General features: G+C 44.1%; 2 protein-coding genes across 2 annotated transcripts in view; one reads left to right on the forward strand and one right to left on the reverse strand.

The window, feature by feature from the left end:
• EIF2AK3 (eukaryotic translation initiation factor 2 alpha kinase 3) overlaps nt 1-11,818 on the reverse strand; it is a 71,576-nt gene extending 59,758 nt beyond the window's left edge. Inside the window, exon 1 of the mRNA XM_030311076.1 lies at nt 11,320-11,818. Within this exon, the coding sequence (XP_030166936.1) occupies nt 11,320-11,627 (308 nt within the window). The 5' untranslated portion in view covers nt 11,628-11,818. The remainder of the gene's footprint in view (nt 1-11,319) is intronic.
• A 3,119-nt stretch (nt 11,819-14,937) lies between these two features.
• Nucleotides 14,938-19,020, forward strand: part of RPIA (ribose 5-phosphate isomerase A) — a 72,788-nt gene continuing 68,705 nt past the window's right edge. The window contains exons 1-3 of the mRNA XM_030311078.1: nt 14,938-15,069; nt 15,366-15,518; nt 15,602-15,627. Of these exons, the coding sequence (XP_030166938.1) occupies nt 15,027-15,069; nt 15,366-15,518; nt 15,602-15,627 (222 nt within the window). The 5' untranslated portion in view covers nt 14,938-15,026. The remainder of the gene's footprint in view (nt 15,070-15,365; nt 15,519-15,601; nt 15,628-19,020) is intronic.

Raw genomic sequence — 19,020 nt, forward strand, 5'->3', positions numbered from 1 at the left:
CTACCATTATGCCCTCACCTCTTTCTTACCCAGTGTAAATTCCATAGTCCTTCATTTTAAGCACTTCGTAGCTTCCTAGCTCCCCCCACCTCTACTCCCTGTCCCCTCTCACTTGTCACACTTGACTGGCAGAACTTCGACCCTGGTTAAATCCAACGTTTTGCATTTTCTCACTCGCTTCCGTGCAGTTGAATGTGGCCAAAGAAAAACATAACCATGCTGACTGGGCTCACTTTAATCACGACCACCAACGTGGAAGGGGCTATTAATGATGCTCTGCCATCACAGCACACTACTCTGGTCTGTATACTCACCCACTGTCCTAGGTTGACAATGTCATTTCTCCTCCTCAACTTCTAACACTAGCTCTTCCAAGCTCAGGCATCTCGGGGACAGATATAATCAAAAGAAATCCCACCATCACATCTCTCAGTTTATCAGCAAGGGACCCAAGAATTCTACCTACCCTGCTATCACTGCAGGTGAACTGTTCATTCATGGTTCCACCCACTACCGACGTTTCTGTTTAGAAAACAGATCTCTATTTGCCAGTCCTCACATCTCCTGTCTTGTTCTTACATCAGTCATTCCCCCTCTACCAGAGCATCCTTGTCAGCATTCAAACCTGGTATTATTTCCCCCCACTTAAAAATGAAACCAGTTAAACAAAATGAACCCTTTCTCCTCTCTAGCTTCCATCCACTCCTTGCCTGCCTCTGGAACAAAACTCCTTGAAAGAGTTCTTCTATATTCTCTCTCCAAATCCTCTCCCCTTTTTCTGTCTTAAATTATTCCTAATCAACATTTTGCCTCTGCCGCTCCACTTCAAAGATTCTTGTTGGGGTCATTAAAAACCTTCATACTAAAAACCCCATGGTCAGGTCTCCGTTCACTTGACCCTCTAGCAGCACCCGACCAGTGCCTTCTCCTTGCCCTCCGTGAAACGCACTCTTCATGCGGCTTCTAAGATCTGATTTTTTTTCTTAGTTGTATGCTACTCTTCCTCGGTTTCGTGTTCTGGTTCTTTCTCATCTCTTCTAGCTCTTAAAGTGTTCTCTACCCCCATGTACTTCATCTGATGGTCTCATCCAGCCTCATAGCTTAAAATACCATCTATATGCCGGCAATTCCCAAGTTTGTATCTGTCCCTGAACTCTGGACTTACATGTCTAACTGCCTGCCAGATTCAGGTGGTCTTACAGGCTTCTCAAAGTTCGCACATCCAAAATTGGTACCCCCGGAATGACTACCCCGATTCCTCAAACTCATCCTGATTTTCCCTCAGGGCCTTTGCAGCTACTGTTCCTTCTGTCTGGAACATACACTCCCAGATCCAGAACTGGTCTTCAATAAATATTTGTCGAATGAAAGACTGTGTTGTACACTTGTTTTAGGAATTTGTTAGGTATGTTTGTCTGCTTCAAAGGCCATGCAAATTCCACCTACAGATAGTTATGTTCCACTTTAGGATTATAAATACAAACTTCTTCTCTTCTATTTCACTTGAAGTACAAAGCATACAAAATCAAAGTGAAGCTAGAAGTTGACCATGACAGAAGAGTTCAACTCGTTGGAAACCTTTCAAAGCACTTAATTGTTTATCAAATGAATAAATGTATCAAGTGGATAAATAAAATTGTTAATTTATTTCCCAAACTATACACCAATTCTCATTTTGAATTTTCCAAATGGTAACTCATAATCTAATTTATGAAAATAAAGATTTTTGCTGCATTACGAACGCTAGTGACTTTAGATAACTAACCAAAAGAAAGAGAACAACTTAACTCCCCTCCCCACACATTACCCTGCTTTTGAAAGAGATCTGTTGGGAACTGGGGGAGAGATGGATACTACGAGGAAGAATATTATTTTATAATGAAGGGTATAAAAAATCCATACCTTAGATGTGCCAATTTACAAATAAAAGCAAGAGAATCTATCATTAAGCCAGCATTCCAAGGTTCACAGCCAAGTTACCTCGTTCCTAGTGCCATTGTAGAAATGTCTAATTCTGTTCAGTAATCATTAAACACAAATAAATAGCGGAATGAAAGCCACTCTAATTTAAACAAAACTTAGTATAAGCAAACAGTGTTAACCCATGAAAAATTAAGGAGACCACTGGAACACTTCAGACACTATTTTTAAAGTTCAGAACCAACATTGTTTACCACCCCTGACATTCTACTTTAACAACAACAGCAACAAAAACCTTTATTTTTTGAGTATGTAGGTATTTGGGCTAGAGGTATATAGAGAAGAATGGTAAAATTCTAGGTCTCATCTTCAAAACAAAGAAAAACCCAACAATAAAATATGCATATGTGTATCTTAGGTGGATATAAAAATACACTTTAAGAAGTCACTTGGAGTTTAACATCTAACTGTTCTTTCACTGAAAACCTATCATATGAGGTGCATTTTAACTGAGTCAAAGATTCTGTTTTTAAAAATTTTTTTAATTTTTTGTTTATTTTTGAGAGAGAGAGAGAGAGAGAGAGAGAGAGAGATGGAGATGGAGCAGGGGAGGGGGAGAGAGAGAGGGAGACACAGAATCCAAAACAGGTTCCAGGCTCTGAGCTGTCAGCACAGAGCCGGACGTGGGGCTCGAACTTGGGAATGGCGAGATCATGGCCTGAACTAAGTCAGACGCTTAACTGACTGAGCCACCCAGGTGCCCTGATTCTGTTTTTTTTTTAAAACAAGATATTTTCAGATTATATACTGTATCCGAGAAGAAGTGTAAATTTGGGCAATAATTAGAAGAACTACAAACCTGTGGGCAGGAACAAATAAGTATATCACTTTCTTAACTGCCTTTTGATATTTAATGTAATCTGTTTCTTCTATGTGAATGCAGTACCCTTAATTATTTTAACCTGCTTGATAGAAATAACAGTAAATCCCCTACCAACTCTGTTAAGTGTCAACACACACACACACACACACACACACACACACACACACACACAGTCCTTCATCCGCTCATCTGCAACCCGCTAGCCATAACATTAACTATGGGCTCCTTCCCAAGCATGTCTCTGGAAGCAAGTATCCCTTCTGCTGTGGCTGAAATTGAGTAGCGCTACGGGGCAAAAAAGAGATGCTATCCTTTGGACTATTGTATCTAATCACATTCTAAGAGAGAGATGCTCATCCATATACTATCGATTGAGAAAAGCATCCAGTAGACAGATAATGCTGAACGCACGATAATCAGAGAACAGCAGTAAGCATTTAGAACAAACATCAATCAGAGCTGCAAAATGAATACCCTCCCCAAATAGGGAGAATATAAAGCCATTTTATCTCCCCACAATTCACTCGTGCTACTTTCAGGTTTCTATGAACAAGAATGATAACCCCTTAACTTATTCAAGAATTGAAGGGAACTGCAGATGCAGCATTTCCTGTGGGAAGAACTGGAGCTTTTTCTTCTTCTTTTTAGGAACGGGAGCTTTGTGCACATCCCCATGGCTCTGCTCTTCTGCTCTCAGCTTCATTCCACTTGCTTTTTCACAGGTAAGATACAGCTATTTCACCAGTTCAGAATAACTTAGACTTGCGTGATCATAAAAATAATCTGGGGGTGCTTGTTAAAAGCCATTAAACAGGGGCGCCTGGGTGGCGCAGTCGGTTGAGCGTCCGACTTCAGACAGGTCACGATCTCGCGGTCCGTGAGTTCAAGCCCCGCGTCAGGCTCTGGGCTGATGGCTCGGAGCCTGGAGCCTGCTTCCGATTCTGTGTCTCCCTCTCTCTCTGCCCCTCCCCCGTTCATGCTCTGTCTCTCTCTGTCCCAAAAATAAATAAACGTTGAAAAAAAAAATAAAAGCCATTAAACATTCATGGGTCCCATCCCCAGAGGGCTTGGGAGCTATAGCTTGACAAGCACCCCAGGTTGAGTCTTGCTATAAGGCCAGTTTGGCAAACACTGACTTCTCTCAAAGGGCTATTTCCTTAGCATAAAAAACTAACCTATGACATGGATGAAGAAGGTCTATTGTTCAACTCTGTCAATTAATTCTCTTGAAACTTCTATCCCTCACTTACACCTTGCTTTAGTTTACAAAGGCATTTGCTTGGAGGATTCAACAGCAAGCACTGTTCTCTTATGCATCACCCAATCCTTGGAAGCCACTCTTTTTTTTTTTTTTTTTTAATCTTTATTTCTTTTTGAGAGAGAGAGAGACAGAGTGTGAGCAGGGGAAGAGCAGAGAGAGAGGGAGACACAGAATCTGAAGCAGGCTCCAGGCCCTGAGCTGTCAGCACAGAGCCCGACGCAGGGCTCGAACTCATGAACCGTGATATCATGACCTGAGCTAAAGTTGGATGCTCAACCGACTAAGCCACCCAGGCGTCCCACTTGGAAGGTACTCTTAAGAGAGGTTTCCAACAATTTCCTCCTAATGCCAGACCCATTCTCCTCATCAAGTCTGTCCTGCAGCAGCAGCTGAAGGCCGGGTCTTGATTCTGGACCTTCTCTTTCCCTGGCTTCCACAAGGCCACTTCCCTCTACCCCATCATTCCTGGTGCTCCCAATCTCCAGCAAGCAGGCCATGGAGTTCTAGCTTTAGCCAACGCCCATGGCTTTGACTTCACGTGGAACATGAGGGCTCCCAAACCTATATGGTATTTACCATCCACCGTCTCTCTACCTGCTCTAGTTCCATTTCCAGCAGGGCGCACCCGTTATCGCCACAAAGTGTTCAGATGAATCTTCTCTCCCACATCCTTCTCCATTTGCCTTGTCACTTAACACTTACATGAGACATCATGTCTACCTTCTCCCTTACGTTCTACATTTAGACAACAGTCAGGTACTATTGATTCTATTTCTGAAGCTTTTAAATCGTCGTCTTCTTCTTCATTACCGATGCCCTTGTCCCAGAACCGATTCTCACTTGTCATCAGAACACCTTCAAAAGCCTTTCTGACATATTTTCCTGCCTCAGGTTTCTCTCCCCTGTGCAGTTCCAACAGTTTTGTTTCTATAATAGAGATCTGATAAAGTCCTGAAGCTCCCTGTGCTCACCGAATAAAGGCCACACTGCTTGGTATAGCACATACAGCCTTTCATAATCAGGCATAACCCCCCATCCCACTGCCATGTGCATGCACGCACACACACGCACGCGTACGCAGTTCTAAACTTTTCAACAAAGTTCCCTTTTATTCTTTATCTTGCATCTTAAATGATTTCATTTGCACAATAAACATCATTTCTAATAAACTCCCCCATTTGTAGAGGAAATACTTAAGTACCAACCAAAATACTGAACATTTCTTGGGGCGCCTGGGTGGCTCAGTCGGTTAAGCGTCCAACTTCAGCTCAGGTCACGATCTCGCGGTCCGTGAGTTCGAGCCCCGCGTCGGGCTCTGGGCTGATGGCTCAGAGCCTGGAGCCTGCTTCCGATTCTGTGTCTCCCTCTCTCTCTGCCCCTCCCCCGTTCATGCTCTGTCTCTCTCTGTCTCAAAAATAAATAAACGTTAAAAAAAAATTACAAAATACTGAACATTTGTTAAAAGTCATAGCTAAGATTACTATCTTAAGTTTGACACAATTCTAGTTCAAAGCCAAGAAACCTGACTGTTTAATTAGGCTTCTCCTCACTGGATATCCACTTTCCATTTAGTTATTTAAAAATACTGATAATTTCATGGATCTCCACTTTTGCCTTGGAGATCCAGGAGCCCTGGCTTGGGAATCACTGCTCTGGGCTTTGCAGCCTAGAGCGGCCTTGACACTTCACATTCAAGGAGTCACACACTCGATATCCCCATTGGCTTTATTCTCAAACTACTCTTATATCACTCACTATCCATTCTAGTGTAGTTAATTCTTCAACACAATGATCCCCCTGTCACAGCTGGGGCTTACAGGCAAGCTGAGCTGCCCATGCATCCACCCGTGGGCCCTAACAGTGCCTGGCCCCTACATGAAATGCAATGTTTGTTGAATGAAACATCTTCGCAGGGCAGCCACTATTATACATATAAAAGAAACACAAAACAGAAGCTGAGAAAGATGTGACTTGCATAAGGTCATGCACCAAACAAGAGGTTTTGGACAGAAGCATGAATTTAGGTTTTTAAACTCTATCGTTCTGTTAATGATAAGTTTTCATAAATAGCAACTACTATATTACTATAATGTGCAGCTTTTACTCATTCCAGAAATTTCATCAAGATGTCGTCTATCCTGTTATTGCTCTGATTTGCCCTCAACTGAGCAGAAATGACCTTACGCCACAATGAATATCCAATTTTGAAAAACCATTTGCTCTGACTTCAGACACCCAGAATACCTGCCTATTTACAATTAAGTTTATCAGAGTCTGGTAAGTAGATGCTAAATTCTTTCATACAATAATTTTAAAGGAGGCTTACTACCTGTAGACATTTCCCATGCGAAAGAGAAGCAGGTGACAGGAGAACATTATATCGAGTGAATAGTTTCTACATTAACAACTGCATTTTTAAATTGCACATTTCCTTTCTTTGAGGGAAGGGAGAGGGGAAAAAAAACTCTACAAAATTAAAGATGCAATTTGGCTCTCTCTTTCTGCCCCTTCCCCACTCACGCTCTGTCTGTCTGTCTGTCTCTCTCTCAAAAATAAATAAACATTAAAAACAATTTTTTAAAAAAAACAAAAAAACAAAGGGGCACCTGGGTGGCTCAGTCAGTTAAGCGTCTGACTTTGGCTTAGGTCATGATCTCAGTTTGTGAGTTCAAGCCCCGCATCAGGCTCTGTGCTAACAGCTCAGAGCCTGGAGCCTGCTTCGGATTCTGTGTTTCCCGCTCTCTTTCTGCCCCTTCCCCACTCACACTCTCGCTCTTTCTCTCTCTCTCTCAAAAATAAACATTAAAAATAAATAAATAAATAAATAAATAAATAAATAAATAAATAAATAAATAAAAATGCAATTTGGTTAAATCTGCTTTAATGTAGCCAGGAATCTTCACCTAAACATATGCTCTTATTCAAGAAAGCATAGGTTCTTGTCCAAACACAAACTAGTACTAATTAGACTGTACTTCTTAGTCCTCACCTACTAAGTAAATCTTCAAATCAAACCTCCTTTATTTAAACATACCACAGGACTAGCCCTGCCCCAAATCAAAACAAACGATGTCAAAAATCACCTGCTATACTTCATAGCTTTGCCACATCAGCTAAACCTTAAAGAATACCATTTAAGTTTTCAATGTTATAGACAACATGAGTACCGGATATCCTTTCTCTATGAGATTAGAACATTTTTGGACACGCTCTTTCTGCTTTGTTCTAGGAGCCATTTTTAATCAAAATGGCCATTTACAAATGGAAAAGGGTGAAATATAAAAAAAATAAAATTAATTCCCCCCCTTACATTTAGTTCTGTAACCTACAAGTTCTCTTCTTTGTATTTTATCATATTTTGTAGTAAAAATGTCCAGAAGCAGCTCCTCTCTTACAAAAAGGGGGAAAAAAACAGATGAAGTTCCCAGGCAGTATTTAGGAAAAGAAGAAGCATGCTGGAGTCACAGCTCACAGCAGCTGATGAAAACCCAGGCCCTTTCTGCAAAATGCCTCAGTGTGTAAAGGCTTCTGAGTTCAAATAAAGAAGAGTATCCTCAGGGCGCCTGGGTGGCTCAGTGGGTTGAGCATCTGACTTCGGGACTTCGGCTCAGGTCATGATCTTGCAGTTTGTGAGTTTGAGCCCCACTTTGGGCTCACTGCTGTCAGCCTGTCAGTTTAGAGCTCGCTTTGGATCCTCTGTCCCCCTCTCTCCCTGCCCCTCCCCTGCTTAGGCTCTATCAAAAAATAAATAAAACATTAAAAATGTTTTGGCTACTTTTTAAAGAAAAAAAAAGTTTATTTACTCATCTACATGCTCTTGAGATGTGGAGTAAGCAGTTTGGATAAAACCAATGAAAACTCCACCAAGAGAAAAAAAAATGAACCTGTGGGTCTCATATTGCTTCTTGGGCATCAAAAGACAACAAGCAAAAATAACAACCTTAATTCCCCACCTCCCTCTTTTTAAAACAGTTTTGCAAGTACCATACTTCTTCTTCACAGCTGTTTGTAATAAACGCTTGGTTAATTCAAATCTGTTCCTCCTCCTTTAAATAAACAGGATATTGGTCTATTATTATGCAACGCCGATATTGTCTGGTTTTTCACTTTTTTAAAGAGCACTTAGGAAGAAGTTTTATAAACCTGGCATATGTCTCTTTTGTTGACTCTATCAATTTACTTATCCAAGGCTTCTCCAACTTTCCACACTATCTCAAGCTACCAGGAAGACCCCTAACCATGGGCCTATCTCTTCCTAGAAGATTCTGTTTGCCCAAGATCACTTACTCTCTGCCAGGCAAAACTCCTCTATTTTCACTCTCCTTGTGTCTGAGAAAGAAGTGGTCCTCCTGTTTGCCAAGTAGATCCTCTCCAACGACTTCCATCTCCTCCTCTATTCCTTTCTTCCTCAACCTGTCTCTACAGGCTCCCTCCTCTGAACGGATAACCACTCCTAGAACTTGCCTGCGGTCAAGCTGAGCAGTGCAGGAAGGAGGGAGTGGGGCTGAACACCATAGATGAATCCTTACCATCTTGCAATCTGAGCACTCTGTTGCTTGACTTAAATTCTTTACGCGTGCTTACCACCAAATCCCTCATTCTTCTCAGTCCTCACCCTACACCTCCAACCCAACGCGTGCGATTTGTCTCCTCTGCTGGCTCATCTTCTCTAAAATATAAGGCATTTCTTTTTTTTTTTTTTCAATGTTTATTTATTTGAGAGAGAGAGAGAGAGAGAGAGAGAGAGAGCAAGCAGGGGGAGGGGCAGAGAGAAAGAGGGAGACACAGATTCCGAAGCAGGCTCCAAGACCCTGAGCTGTCAACATAGGGTCCGACGTGGGGCTTGAACTCACAAACTGTGAGATCATGACCTGAGCCGAGGTTGGACCCATAACCAACTGAGCCACTCAGGCGCCCCAGATGTAAGGCATGTCTTGAGGTTTATCACGAGCCTCCTCTTTCTTACAGCTTCAACTCTGTACTCTGATTTCTCTCCAACTACAGGCCATCATTTTTAGCTGCTTCCCAAATTACTCCTTCTGGGTGGCCTGCCTGTACCTCCAAGTCACCATGCCTCAACACCGTGCCCCTTACCTTTTCTTCCCTGCTCTCCTCAATTTCCCCACTTCCCCACATGTACCCCCATCTTCTGACCACCCCGTCTCAACTCAGTCTGTGGACAGGGGTGCCCAGGGAGGAGGAAATCAATTCATTTGCCAGGAACCAAGATTCTGTCTCAAATCTCTCAAATCTCTCCCCTCTGTTCTATATCCACTTAACAACAAACTTAAACAGACCTGGCATTCAAGATACTCTACACACTTCTCCAACTGTAATGTGCATGGGAACCATATGGCGATCATGTCAAAACCCAGATCCTCCTTCAGTGGATCCGGATGGTGCCTGATTCGTATTTCTAACATGCTCCCAGGGCATGACGACATTACTAGTGTTAGACTCTACATACACAATCTGGTCCCAACCTATTGTTCTAGCCTCATCTTCCACAACTCTCCACCCAGCACACATCATATGTGCATGTCTGTATCTCCCTCATACACACAGGACACAAACACACACACACACACACACACACACACACACACACACACACACAGATATACAGACAAAAACGTTCCCTAAACATCCTTTCCAGCTTCTGTGCCTCTTCCTGTTGTTTCCTCAAGTCCAGTGTTTGTTCACCATGATCCTACTCACATTTCACAAACCAATTCACTCTGCCATGGCCTTTTCTGAGCTTTTTACCTACTTCACCCCCAAAACTCCACCCACGGAACATCACAAAAACTGTGGGACACTCGGGGCACTCCTTCTGTTCTGTAATGTCATTACGGGTCTCCTCATCTAATCCTCACTGCTAGACGACACGCACCTCCTGGAAGACAAGGACTATCTGCCTCTGACCTCTGTTAACCCCAGGGCATCCTGGGGGCTGTCAGTGCCAGTAAGCACCTGCTGCAGTGGACCTGTACCTAAGAAAAATGAAACATCTACTTTACTTCATGTAACTTACTTTGACCAGATACCTCAGAAGTTTAAGGAAAACAAAAACACTCTTCCAGGAAAGTTAATTAGCAAAATCTATGAAAATTTTGTCAAATGTTTGCTATTTAAAAGGAAAAAAATCTACATACAAATGTTCCAATAGTGCCCAGAAAATTGTGGTACTATCCCAGGCGTATAGATTGAGGTTCTGATATTTAACTGAAAATGAAATCTAACTTGTTAGGATCTAGTAATTGCTATCTTACAAGCTTACAATACTTTCTAATACAGTTCCTCGCCCTCTCTGGTTTAATTTACCTAATGCTCCTTCTATCACTCGGTTTGTTAGAGGGGACATCACTTTTTCCCCCACCTGTGCTGACATTAGCTGCCTGCAAAATAAGTTACTATTAAAATGTCTTACATTTGTGTCCAGTCTTTGAAAAGTGTTTAAAAAGATGTAGCCTAATGTAACATTTTTAAGGAGGCTAAGCAAATCAACCAAGACAACCGTATCTTAAATGTTTACATCTCTTAAACCCTCTAAATATCAAAGAACTGCCAAAATTCAAGACCTACCCACAGCTCTTAAACTTTGGTGCGTGCAAGAGTTGCCTGGAGTGCTTGTTAAACCTGCAGATTCCAGGTTCTTAGCCCAAGAAAGTCTAATTTGGTACAACTGGGGTGGGGCCTAAAAATATGTACAGTTAAGCAGCATCCCAGGTGATCTGATGCAGATGTTCTGCAGATCTCAATTAGAGCAACATTAACCTCACCCCCTGGTCCAGGGGCCAGCCACTACAGGGGTGAGTTTAAAAGGAATTACAGAAACCTCTTTGTAAAGTCCTTTCCCCGAACAGCTATCACCCCAGCAGGGATACTGGGGTGATCCACAGAAGACAAAAAAGGGGAGGGAGTCCCTGCAACACGAATCAAGTTCGAAAACAATGAAAGAGGGAGAGTGCTGTTTCTTTCCCACCTTTGCGCTCCATTCCCTGAGCATCCCCCAGACACCTTCGAGGATGCTGCATTTGCCCGCAAGCGAGGACGGGGGAGAGGCCAGTCGCTGGCCGGGGGGATGGGAACGTGGCTCTGCGCTCACCCCTCCCCCCCGGGTCACCGCACGTCTCCGTGTGCTAGAGGCCACTGCCGAGGGGGGAAACACGGACCCCACAGCCTCCGCGAAGCGCATGCGTAAACAAGTGGACTCCCGGGTCGCCGGCCAGGGCGCTCAGCCCGCGCCGCTCACCTGCCTCGCGGCTGTAGCTCGGCCTCGTCGTCTGGCTCCGGTTCCCGCGGCTCCTGCTCGACCGCGGCCGCCGGCACTGCTTCGGCGTCCTCCACCGTCACCTCGGCCGCAGCCACGGCCCCCGCAGCCGGCACCCGCGCTGCTGAAGTGGGAGCGGCCGCGGCGCCCAGGCCGAATGCCGCCTCCACCTTCGGCGCGGGGAGGTCGGGGGCGCGCCCTGCGGCCACCGTGCCAGCCGCGAGCCCCAGCAGCAGCTGCAGCAGCAGCAGCGCCCGCACGAGCGGCCCCGGGCGGGTGGCGCGCTCCATCAGCGTCCCACCCCGCGCGGGGACATGGAGGTGCAGCCGCCGGCGCCTGCTTCTCCCGGTGCTAAAAGCCCCTGACCAGGACCAGGACGCGCTAGGGACCCCGCCGCCTCCCCGACCGTCTGGGCTGCCGAGTGGAGCTGGCCCGGCCACGTCTTAGCCCGGCCTCCGCCACCGCCACCCGAGTGACAACCTCCCTCAGTCATCGCCCATTGAACAAACTTTCGGCGCGTCTCTTCTCTGATTGGCTGCGGCCACCGCCACTCTGGAGACCTAGGTTTGTCCTGTTGGAGAAGGTGGGCTTTTCCCGGATGTCAACATCACGCCTACCAATCAAATCGTACTGCCGTCTTCCGGCGCCCGGCCCCCTCCCGGACGCGGTTACCAATGAGAAACGGCCCTTCCCGCAATCTTCTTACTTGATTGGTAGGCCCCTCGGTACCCGGAATACATTTCCCCGGAGCAGATTGGCCATCGCTGTGGTTGGCCTTGCCCCTCAAAATGAGGCGCTAGAGCAGACTTGAAGATCATTGGTAGAAGTGGATGCTCCTCAAAGGTCTGAGATAACTTCTTCTTGATTGGTTGGAAGCGGCACTTAATACGTGGCGGATTCTGACTGTGGAGAGGATGGTCCCAAGTGAAAGGAAGAGTGGGAAGCGAGTCCCTGGTGGCCGGGAGGCGGCCGACCTTAAAGGAGCTGCCACTGTGGCTCTTCTAAAGCCTGGTCTGTTTGGAAAAGCAAAAGCGAAGTAGGGAAAATGAGTGGCGGTACAAGACGTGTGGTCCCCAGAAGTGGAAGGGGCAGGACGGGCTCAGCAGAGTATCGTGCTTGTGGTCGTGATGGTGCTGAGAATTACTGCCTGCTAGAGATGCCGGCCTATAGAGGATCCAGTCTCCCTGACACGCCCCCTTCCTTGTTACAAAGGAGAAGGAGTCCAGGCCCTATGCGGCGACTAATTTGTCTAAAGTCACACACCTACTACTTGCGAAACGATGACTTTAATCCAAGCCTTCTGACCCTGGTCTGGCATGCTTTGTACCTCGTTTATAGGGCTCTGACGAAGAAAGATAAGACTGCAAAAGGTCAAACTGGGGAAAATTTGAATGTTCATCTCAGGCGATGGACCTTTTCATACGGCAGTTAAAGAGACCCTGAAAATTTTTGAGCAGATTGAAACGGTAAGATGCGTCCATCAGCAGTGTATTCAAAAGAATAACATCAGGGGCGCCTGGGTGGCGCAGTCGGTTAAGCGTCCGACTTCAGCCAGGTCACGATCTCGCGGTCCGTGAGTTCGAGCCCCGCGTCAGGCTCTGGGCTGATGGCTCAGAGCCTGGAGCCTGCTTCCGATTCTGTGTCTCCCTCTCTCTCTGCCCCTCCCCCGTTCATGCTCTGTCTCTCTCTGTCCCAAAAATAAATAAACGTTGAAAAAAAAAAATTAAAAAAAAAAATAAATAAAAAATAAAAAAAAAAAAGAATAACATCAAAGATGAGGAAGGTAGCTGGGAGGCTGTAGCTGGGAGGCTATTGCCTCATCAAAACTCTGAAGTTTTTTTGAAAAATATTGGCATACAAACATTCTCTAATTTCTTCCGTCCTAAAGCAAAACAAACAAAAAGCCCCACTTCCTCTTCCACCTCCTGCCACACTTCCTTGCTCTTCAATACAGCAGAACTCTCCAGCGTTCTAAACATCTTGTCTTCAATTCTTCTCTTCCTCCCAAACACACTACAGTCAGGCTTTCAAGCTCCAGTCCACCAAAACTGCTCTCACTGAAGCCATCATTGCTAACTTAAAAGGACATCTCATCATCTCATCATCTGTATTTAACCCAGTAACTCAGTGTTTCCTGTGTAAAACACTTTTCACTGGTTTTCCTGCCCCACAGGCCAGGTTATGACCCTCATTAGGCCTCATTTTATCTGAATCACCTCATTAAAGGCCGTATCTCCAAATACAGTTACGTTCAGAGGTACTGGGGGCAAGGGCATCATAGGAATTTGGAAATGGGGGAAGGTACACACTTCAGCCCCTAACACTCAGATGCTCAAAAGACTTGTTCCTTCACTTCTTTCAAGGCTCTGTTACCTTCCCAGTGAAGCCTCTCTGGACCACCCTTTTAAATATTGAAACCCCTCCCACAGGTCACTTCCTAAACTCCTCCCCTGATTTATTTCTCTCCTTAGACCTTAAATACTGTCATCTTTTTTTAAGTTTATTTATTTTTGAGAGAGACAGAGACAGCATGGGTGGTTGAAGGGCAGAGAGAGAGAGGGAGAGAGAGAATCCCAAGCAGGCTTCATGCCACCAGCACAGAGCCCGATGTGGGGCTCGAACTCATGAAACTGAGAGATCATGACCTGAGTGGGAACAAAGAGTTGGACGCTTAACTGACTGAGCCACCCAGGCACCCCAGGACTATCATTGATATATCTGTTTTGCTTATCATCTGTCTCCTTCCACTTCTCTGTAAGTTCTAATGAGGATTTGCTCTTTGATATATTCCTAAATAGAGCCTAAAACAATGCAAGGTGTTTAGTAAATGTTTAAAAAATATTTATTGAATGAATGAATGAATTCATTCAATAGAAGGGAAAGAGACAAATGGACAGGAAGAGATTGTAGTTGCTGTAGATAGAAGGGAGTCATTAAGGAAGCAAGATCCCAGAGTATCAGGGGAAGCAAAGGTATGCCTTCCATGGTGAAAGGTGAAGAAATACCCCTAAAGAATAACTTACTTTGAAAAAGAAAACAGATGAGAGAGTTCAAACTAGCTGACCATGGTTTACTCAACAAAACAGGAAATAAAATCTCTTGCCAAAGTGAGGAAGGTGTGAAAAAATTAACTTGAGATGAAAAATGATCATTGACTACTTGTAATGGCCCATTTGAAATTAGCTAGTGTATATATGTTAGTGAACCTTATCTTCATGGTTTTTTAGCTTTTTCAAAAAATGATCATGGCGTGAACAGTAATCCAAGCTAATGAGTTAGGAGTCTGCTTGCCACCTGCAATTGATGTGGAAGTTTTGTTCCTTCACTTCTTCATTACTATTCAGGGAGTATCATGGGAGTAAGGGTGTGAGCAAAATAGGCATGGTCCCTCCCTTCTGAAGCTTAACATTTATCTGGTTAGGGGGACAGCCACTATTTTAATAATCACACATATATTTATATGATGAAAACAAGATAAGTGCCAAGATGAAAAGGCACAGACAGAAGAGCACAGTGGTGGAAAATGCCAGGAAGGAGGGTCAAGCTTTATACTAAAAAAAAAAAAAAAAAAAAACCCATGGAAATATTTCCATTTTGGAAAAAGAAGAGTCATGATCATGAGTCATGGTCAGCTGACTAGGAAAATCACTTGAAGGAGGGAAGAGAACAGCTGCCAGTTGGGGGAGAGCATGGAGAGTCATGGTAGCTGCCTGGGAACCTTGGCCTATAAGTGTGAGTTCCTCAGGGAAGTGTAAGAATATTTGGGACCAGGAAGGATAGCTGATCAATAAGTCTGAGCCACAAAAGGAAGCTGGTGTGCTTAAGTATCGTAGCCTGGGGTTGCCCAGTTCAGAATTGACATTCTAAAACTGAGCATGGTCCAGAAGGTGAGCAAGGCAGGCCAGCGATTTAGAATCCGAGGCTCAGTCTGTTAGCAGAGAAGCCTGTATCTGGTGCTGCCTGAATTTGCCCTCTGTCCAGAGCTTTCCTAAAAGCCCCACTGAGGGACTTCTGCTTACCTTTCCCAGGCCAGGACCATGTCAAATCGTCATCTGGAGCCACAAAGAATCCTACTGGCACTCTGAACAAAACTGGGGTTCTGCTAGTGAGGATGAAGGAGAGAATTGGTAACCCACTTCATCAAAGTATAATATGTGTACTTATGGAAAGTGCCTGCTTGGGTAAGTTTCAACAGGTGTATACGCCAGTCAAGATAACCGAACATTCCCACCTTGCCTGAGAACTTCCTCGTGTCTCCTCACAGGGTCCTTCTTCCACCCCAGGCTGCAGGTAATCAATGATCTGTCTTCTGTCACCGTAGACTTTCTACAATTTTTAATGTAATTGTACAGTATATACTCTTTTTGTGTCTGGCTTCTTTCACTCAGCGTGATGTTTTCAAAGTCAGGCATGTTCTTGCATGTAGCAACATTGTATTCATTTTTATTGCTGAGTAGTATTCCATTGCATATTGTAACATTGGGAGATTTCCAATTTGGGGCTACTGAAAATAAAACTGCTATGAACATGCATGTCTCTGTGTACATAGGTGTAGTTTTTATTTCTCTTTAGTAAATGCCTAGAAATGGAATATTGGCTCATGTCGTTGATGTATGTGAAGTTGATAAGAATCTGCCAAACAGTATTCGTGCTCTGGCTAGATCAATCAATCCCCGAGTGAAGGATGTGAGAGTATAAATTTTTGTTTTAAGCCATTGCGTTTTGGGATGGTTTCTTACACAGCATTATTATGGCAATAGTCAACTGATATAGCACTGTATAGTTCACTGTGTGGCAAACTCTGTTGGGTGCCTACCCATATAAATTCTTCTCTTTGCAAATGCTTTGACTAGCAATTTCACTAGGGAAGATGTGTCAATGTCCAGGGCTGCCTGGGTGGCTCAGTTGGTTAAGCGACCGACTCTTGGTTTCTGCTCGCGATTCGTGAGATCTAGCCCAGCATCGGGCTCTGTGCTGACAATGCGGAGTCTGCTTGGGATTCTCTCCCCCTCCCTTTCTCTCTGCTCCTCTCCCGCTCTCACTCTCTCTCAAAATAAATAAATAAACTTAAAAGCAAAGAAGATGTGTAAATGTCCAATAAACCAAACTTATTCCACCGTGATTTCACTTTATACTCCTACCGGTGGCATGCGAGACTCCCAAGTTGTTCCATATCCTTAATAACACTTGATGTTGTCAGTCTTTTAATTTTTGCTTTTCTTGTGAGTATGCTGTGGTATTTCATTGTGTTTTTGGTTTGCATTTCCCTGATGGCTAATGATTTTGAGCGTCTTTTGATTTTGTGCTTGTGAAACATTTATACTCATATGGAACTCATGCCCTTCACCTGGGGGTTTGATCTAGCCAGAACACGTTTTTCTTCTGGCCATGGCAGAAACACAAGAGAGATGAGTGGACATTACAGGGCCTCTTAAAACTGGAGTCAGGGGGCGCTTTGGTGGCTCAGTTCGTTGAGTGTCCAATGCTTGATTTTGGCTCCGGTCATGATCTCAGGGTTTGTGGGTTCGAGATCCACCTCAAGCTCTGTGCTGTGTCAGAATTCTCTTTCTCTCTCTCTCTCTCTCTCTCTCTCTCTCTCTCTCTCTCTGCCCCAACCCCACTCATGCTTTCTCTCTCTCAAAATAAATAAGTGAACTTAAAAAAAAAAACTGGAGTCAGAACTGCAGTACTGTTGGGCACATAGGTGGCTTAGTTGGTTGAGTACACAACTCCTGATTTCAGCTCAGGTTATAATCCCAGGGTCATGGGATCGAGTCCTACATTATTAGGCTCCACACTGAGCATGGAGCCTGCATGGGATTCTCTCTCTCTCTCTCTCTCTCTCTCTCTCTCTCCCTCTGCCCTTCTCCCCTGCTTGCATTCTCCTCCCCCCCTCTCTGCACCTCTCTTTCAAAAACAAAAAATAGGACTGCAGTACTGGCACTTCCACTCGCATTCCATTGGCTAAGGCAAGCATATGGCCAGGCCCAGTATCAATGAGGCAGGAAAATATGCCTCTTGTGAGAGAAACTGCAAAGTCACTGACAAAGGGCATGGGTACAAGATTTCAGAGAGCAAAAACCCAATCTACCACAAGTGCTGTGCATGAGAGTCATCAGTTAGATCTGTGCCTGAATCTAGCATGAACAATTGCTTCAAAGCAATACACACAATGTAGATATCACTCCGTATCTATTAGGAAAAATACTATTTGGAAAAAACGTATCAAGTGCTGGTGATGGTGTAGAGGAACTGGACCCCTCATCGTGGCTGGTCTGAAGGCAAAAATGGTGAACTATTTTGGAAACACTTTGGCCACTTTTTATGCAATTAGACATACACTCACCAAAAGACTTAACAGTCCATTCCTAGGTTTTTACCCAAAAGAAATGAAAACATTTGTTCACACAAAGACCTCTATGTGAATGTTTAGCCGGGTTCCTCATTAATTTCCCAAACTGGAAACACTGAAAATGTCTATCAACTAGTGAATGGATAAACAAGTTGCAGTTCCCGCCTTGTGATGAAACGCTACTTAGCAGTAAAGAAGAACACCACACATGTATATTTCAGACCTCTGCTTTTATATGTCTGCTAACATCCCTGGACCCAAAGTATGCCAACGCTGCCAAGTGCAAAGTCAAAGGGCAGAGAAGCAGCATAGCCATATACCAAGAGGCCACCACTAGAGTGGAGATGTGTATTAACTACCGCAAGGCAGAGAAGATTTGAGACCATGCTTTATTCTACCACACCCACCATGAGTTCCCTTATCTGAGTGACTGAGTCTAAAGAAATGCGTTGAGGCTTCAGCGGGATAGTAACTGATAATTATCAACTCCTGAATTTACACAGTTCAGTCCAGTCCTGGACAGATATAAACGATCGTTTCTGGTCCCCTTGGAGATCTTTCCAAAAGTGGGATCTGCAGGCATGTGCACATAAACGCAGAAACAAATCCCTACATATATACCCACACATGCAAATGTATATGGGCTGTGTGTGTGTATATATGTCCAGTGTCCAGTTATACATGCCTTTCCTCTAAAAAAAAGGTGAGTCTCAGATTTTCAGAGGCTAAACTCTTAAGGAGAAAAAGGAGGGGCGCCTGAATGGCTTAGTCGGTAAAGCGTTGAACTCTTGACTTTGGCTTCAGGTCATGATCTCATGGTTCGTGGGATCCAGTCCCACGTTGGGCTCCATGCTGACAGTGCAGAGCCTGTTTGGAATTCTCTCTGAGCTGAATTCAAGAGGCAGACACTTAACCACCTGAGCCACCCAGGCACCCCACATTTGTGTTTATTGAATTGGCACCAAGTAATACTATTTTAATTGTTATAAGCAACAGAGAAAAAGTAAGTTGCATATATATATATATATATATATATATATATATATATAGATAAAATTCATTCCTGTCAAATAAAACCCAAAAAAACATAGTATCCTCTAAGAGCAAGTGTTCTACATGGTTCAAATAAAGAAAAATGATGGGAGAATCAAATCCTCATACCACATATAATTTTATGAGTGGGCCAGACTGAAAACTGTATCTTAGCTATCAGTATTTGGTCAAATGCTTCCAGCTCTGATCTAAGAGCTGGTTTTAGACCACATCTCTCACTGAGAATGATGGTAAATTAGATTAAAAAAAAAAAAACAAAAACCTTTGAAGGTATCAGA

Source organism: Lynx canadensis, chromosome A3, assembly GCF_007474595.2.
Source record: "Lynx canadensis isolate LIC74 chromosome A3, mLynCan4.pri.v2, whole genome shotgun sequence".
Classification (NCBI taxonomy): Eukaryota; Metazoa; Chordata; class Mammalia; order Carnivora; family Felidae; genus Lynx; species Lynx canadensis.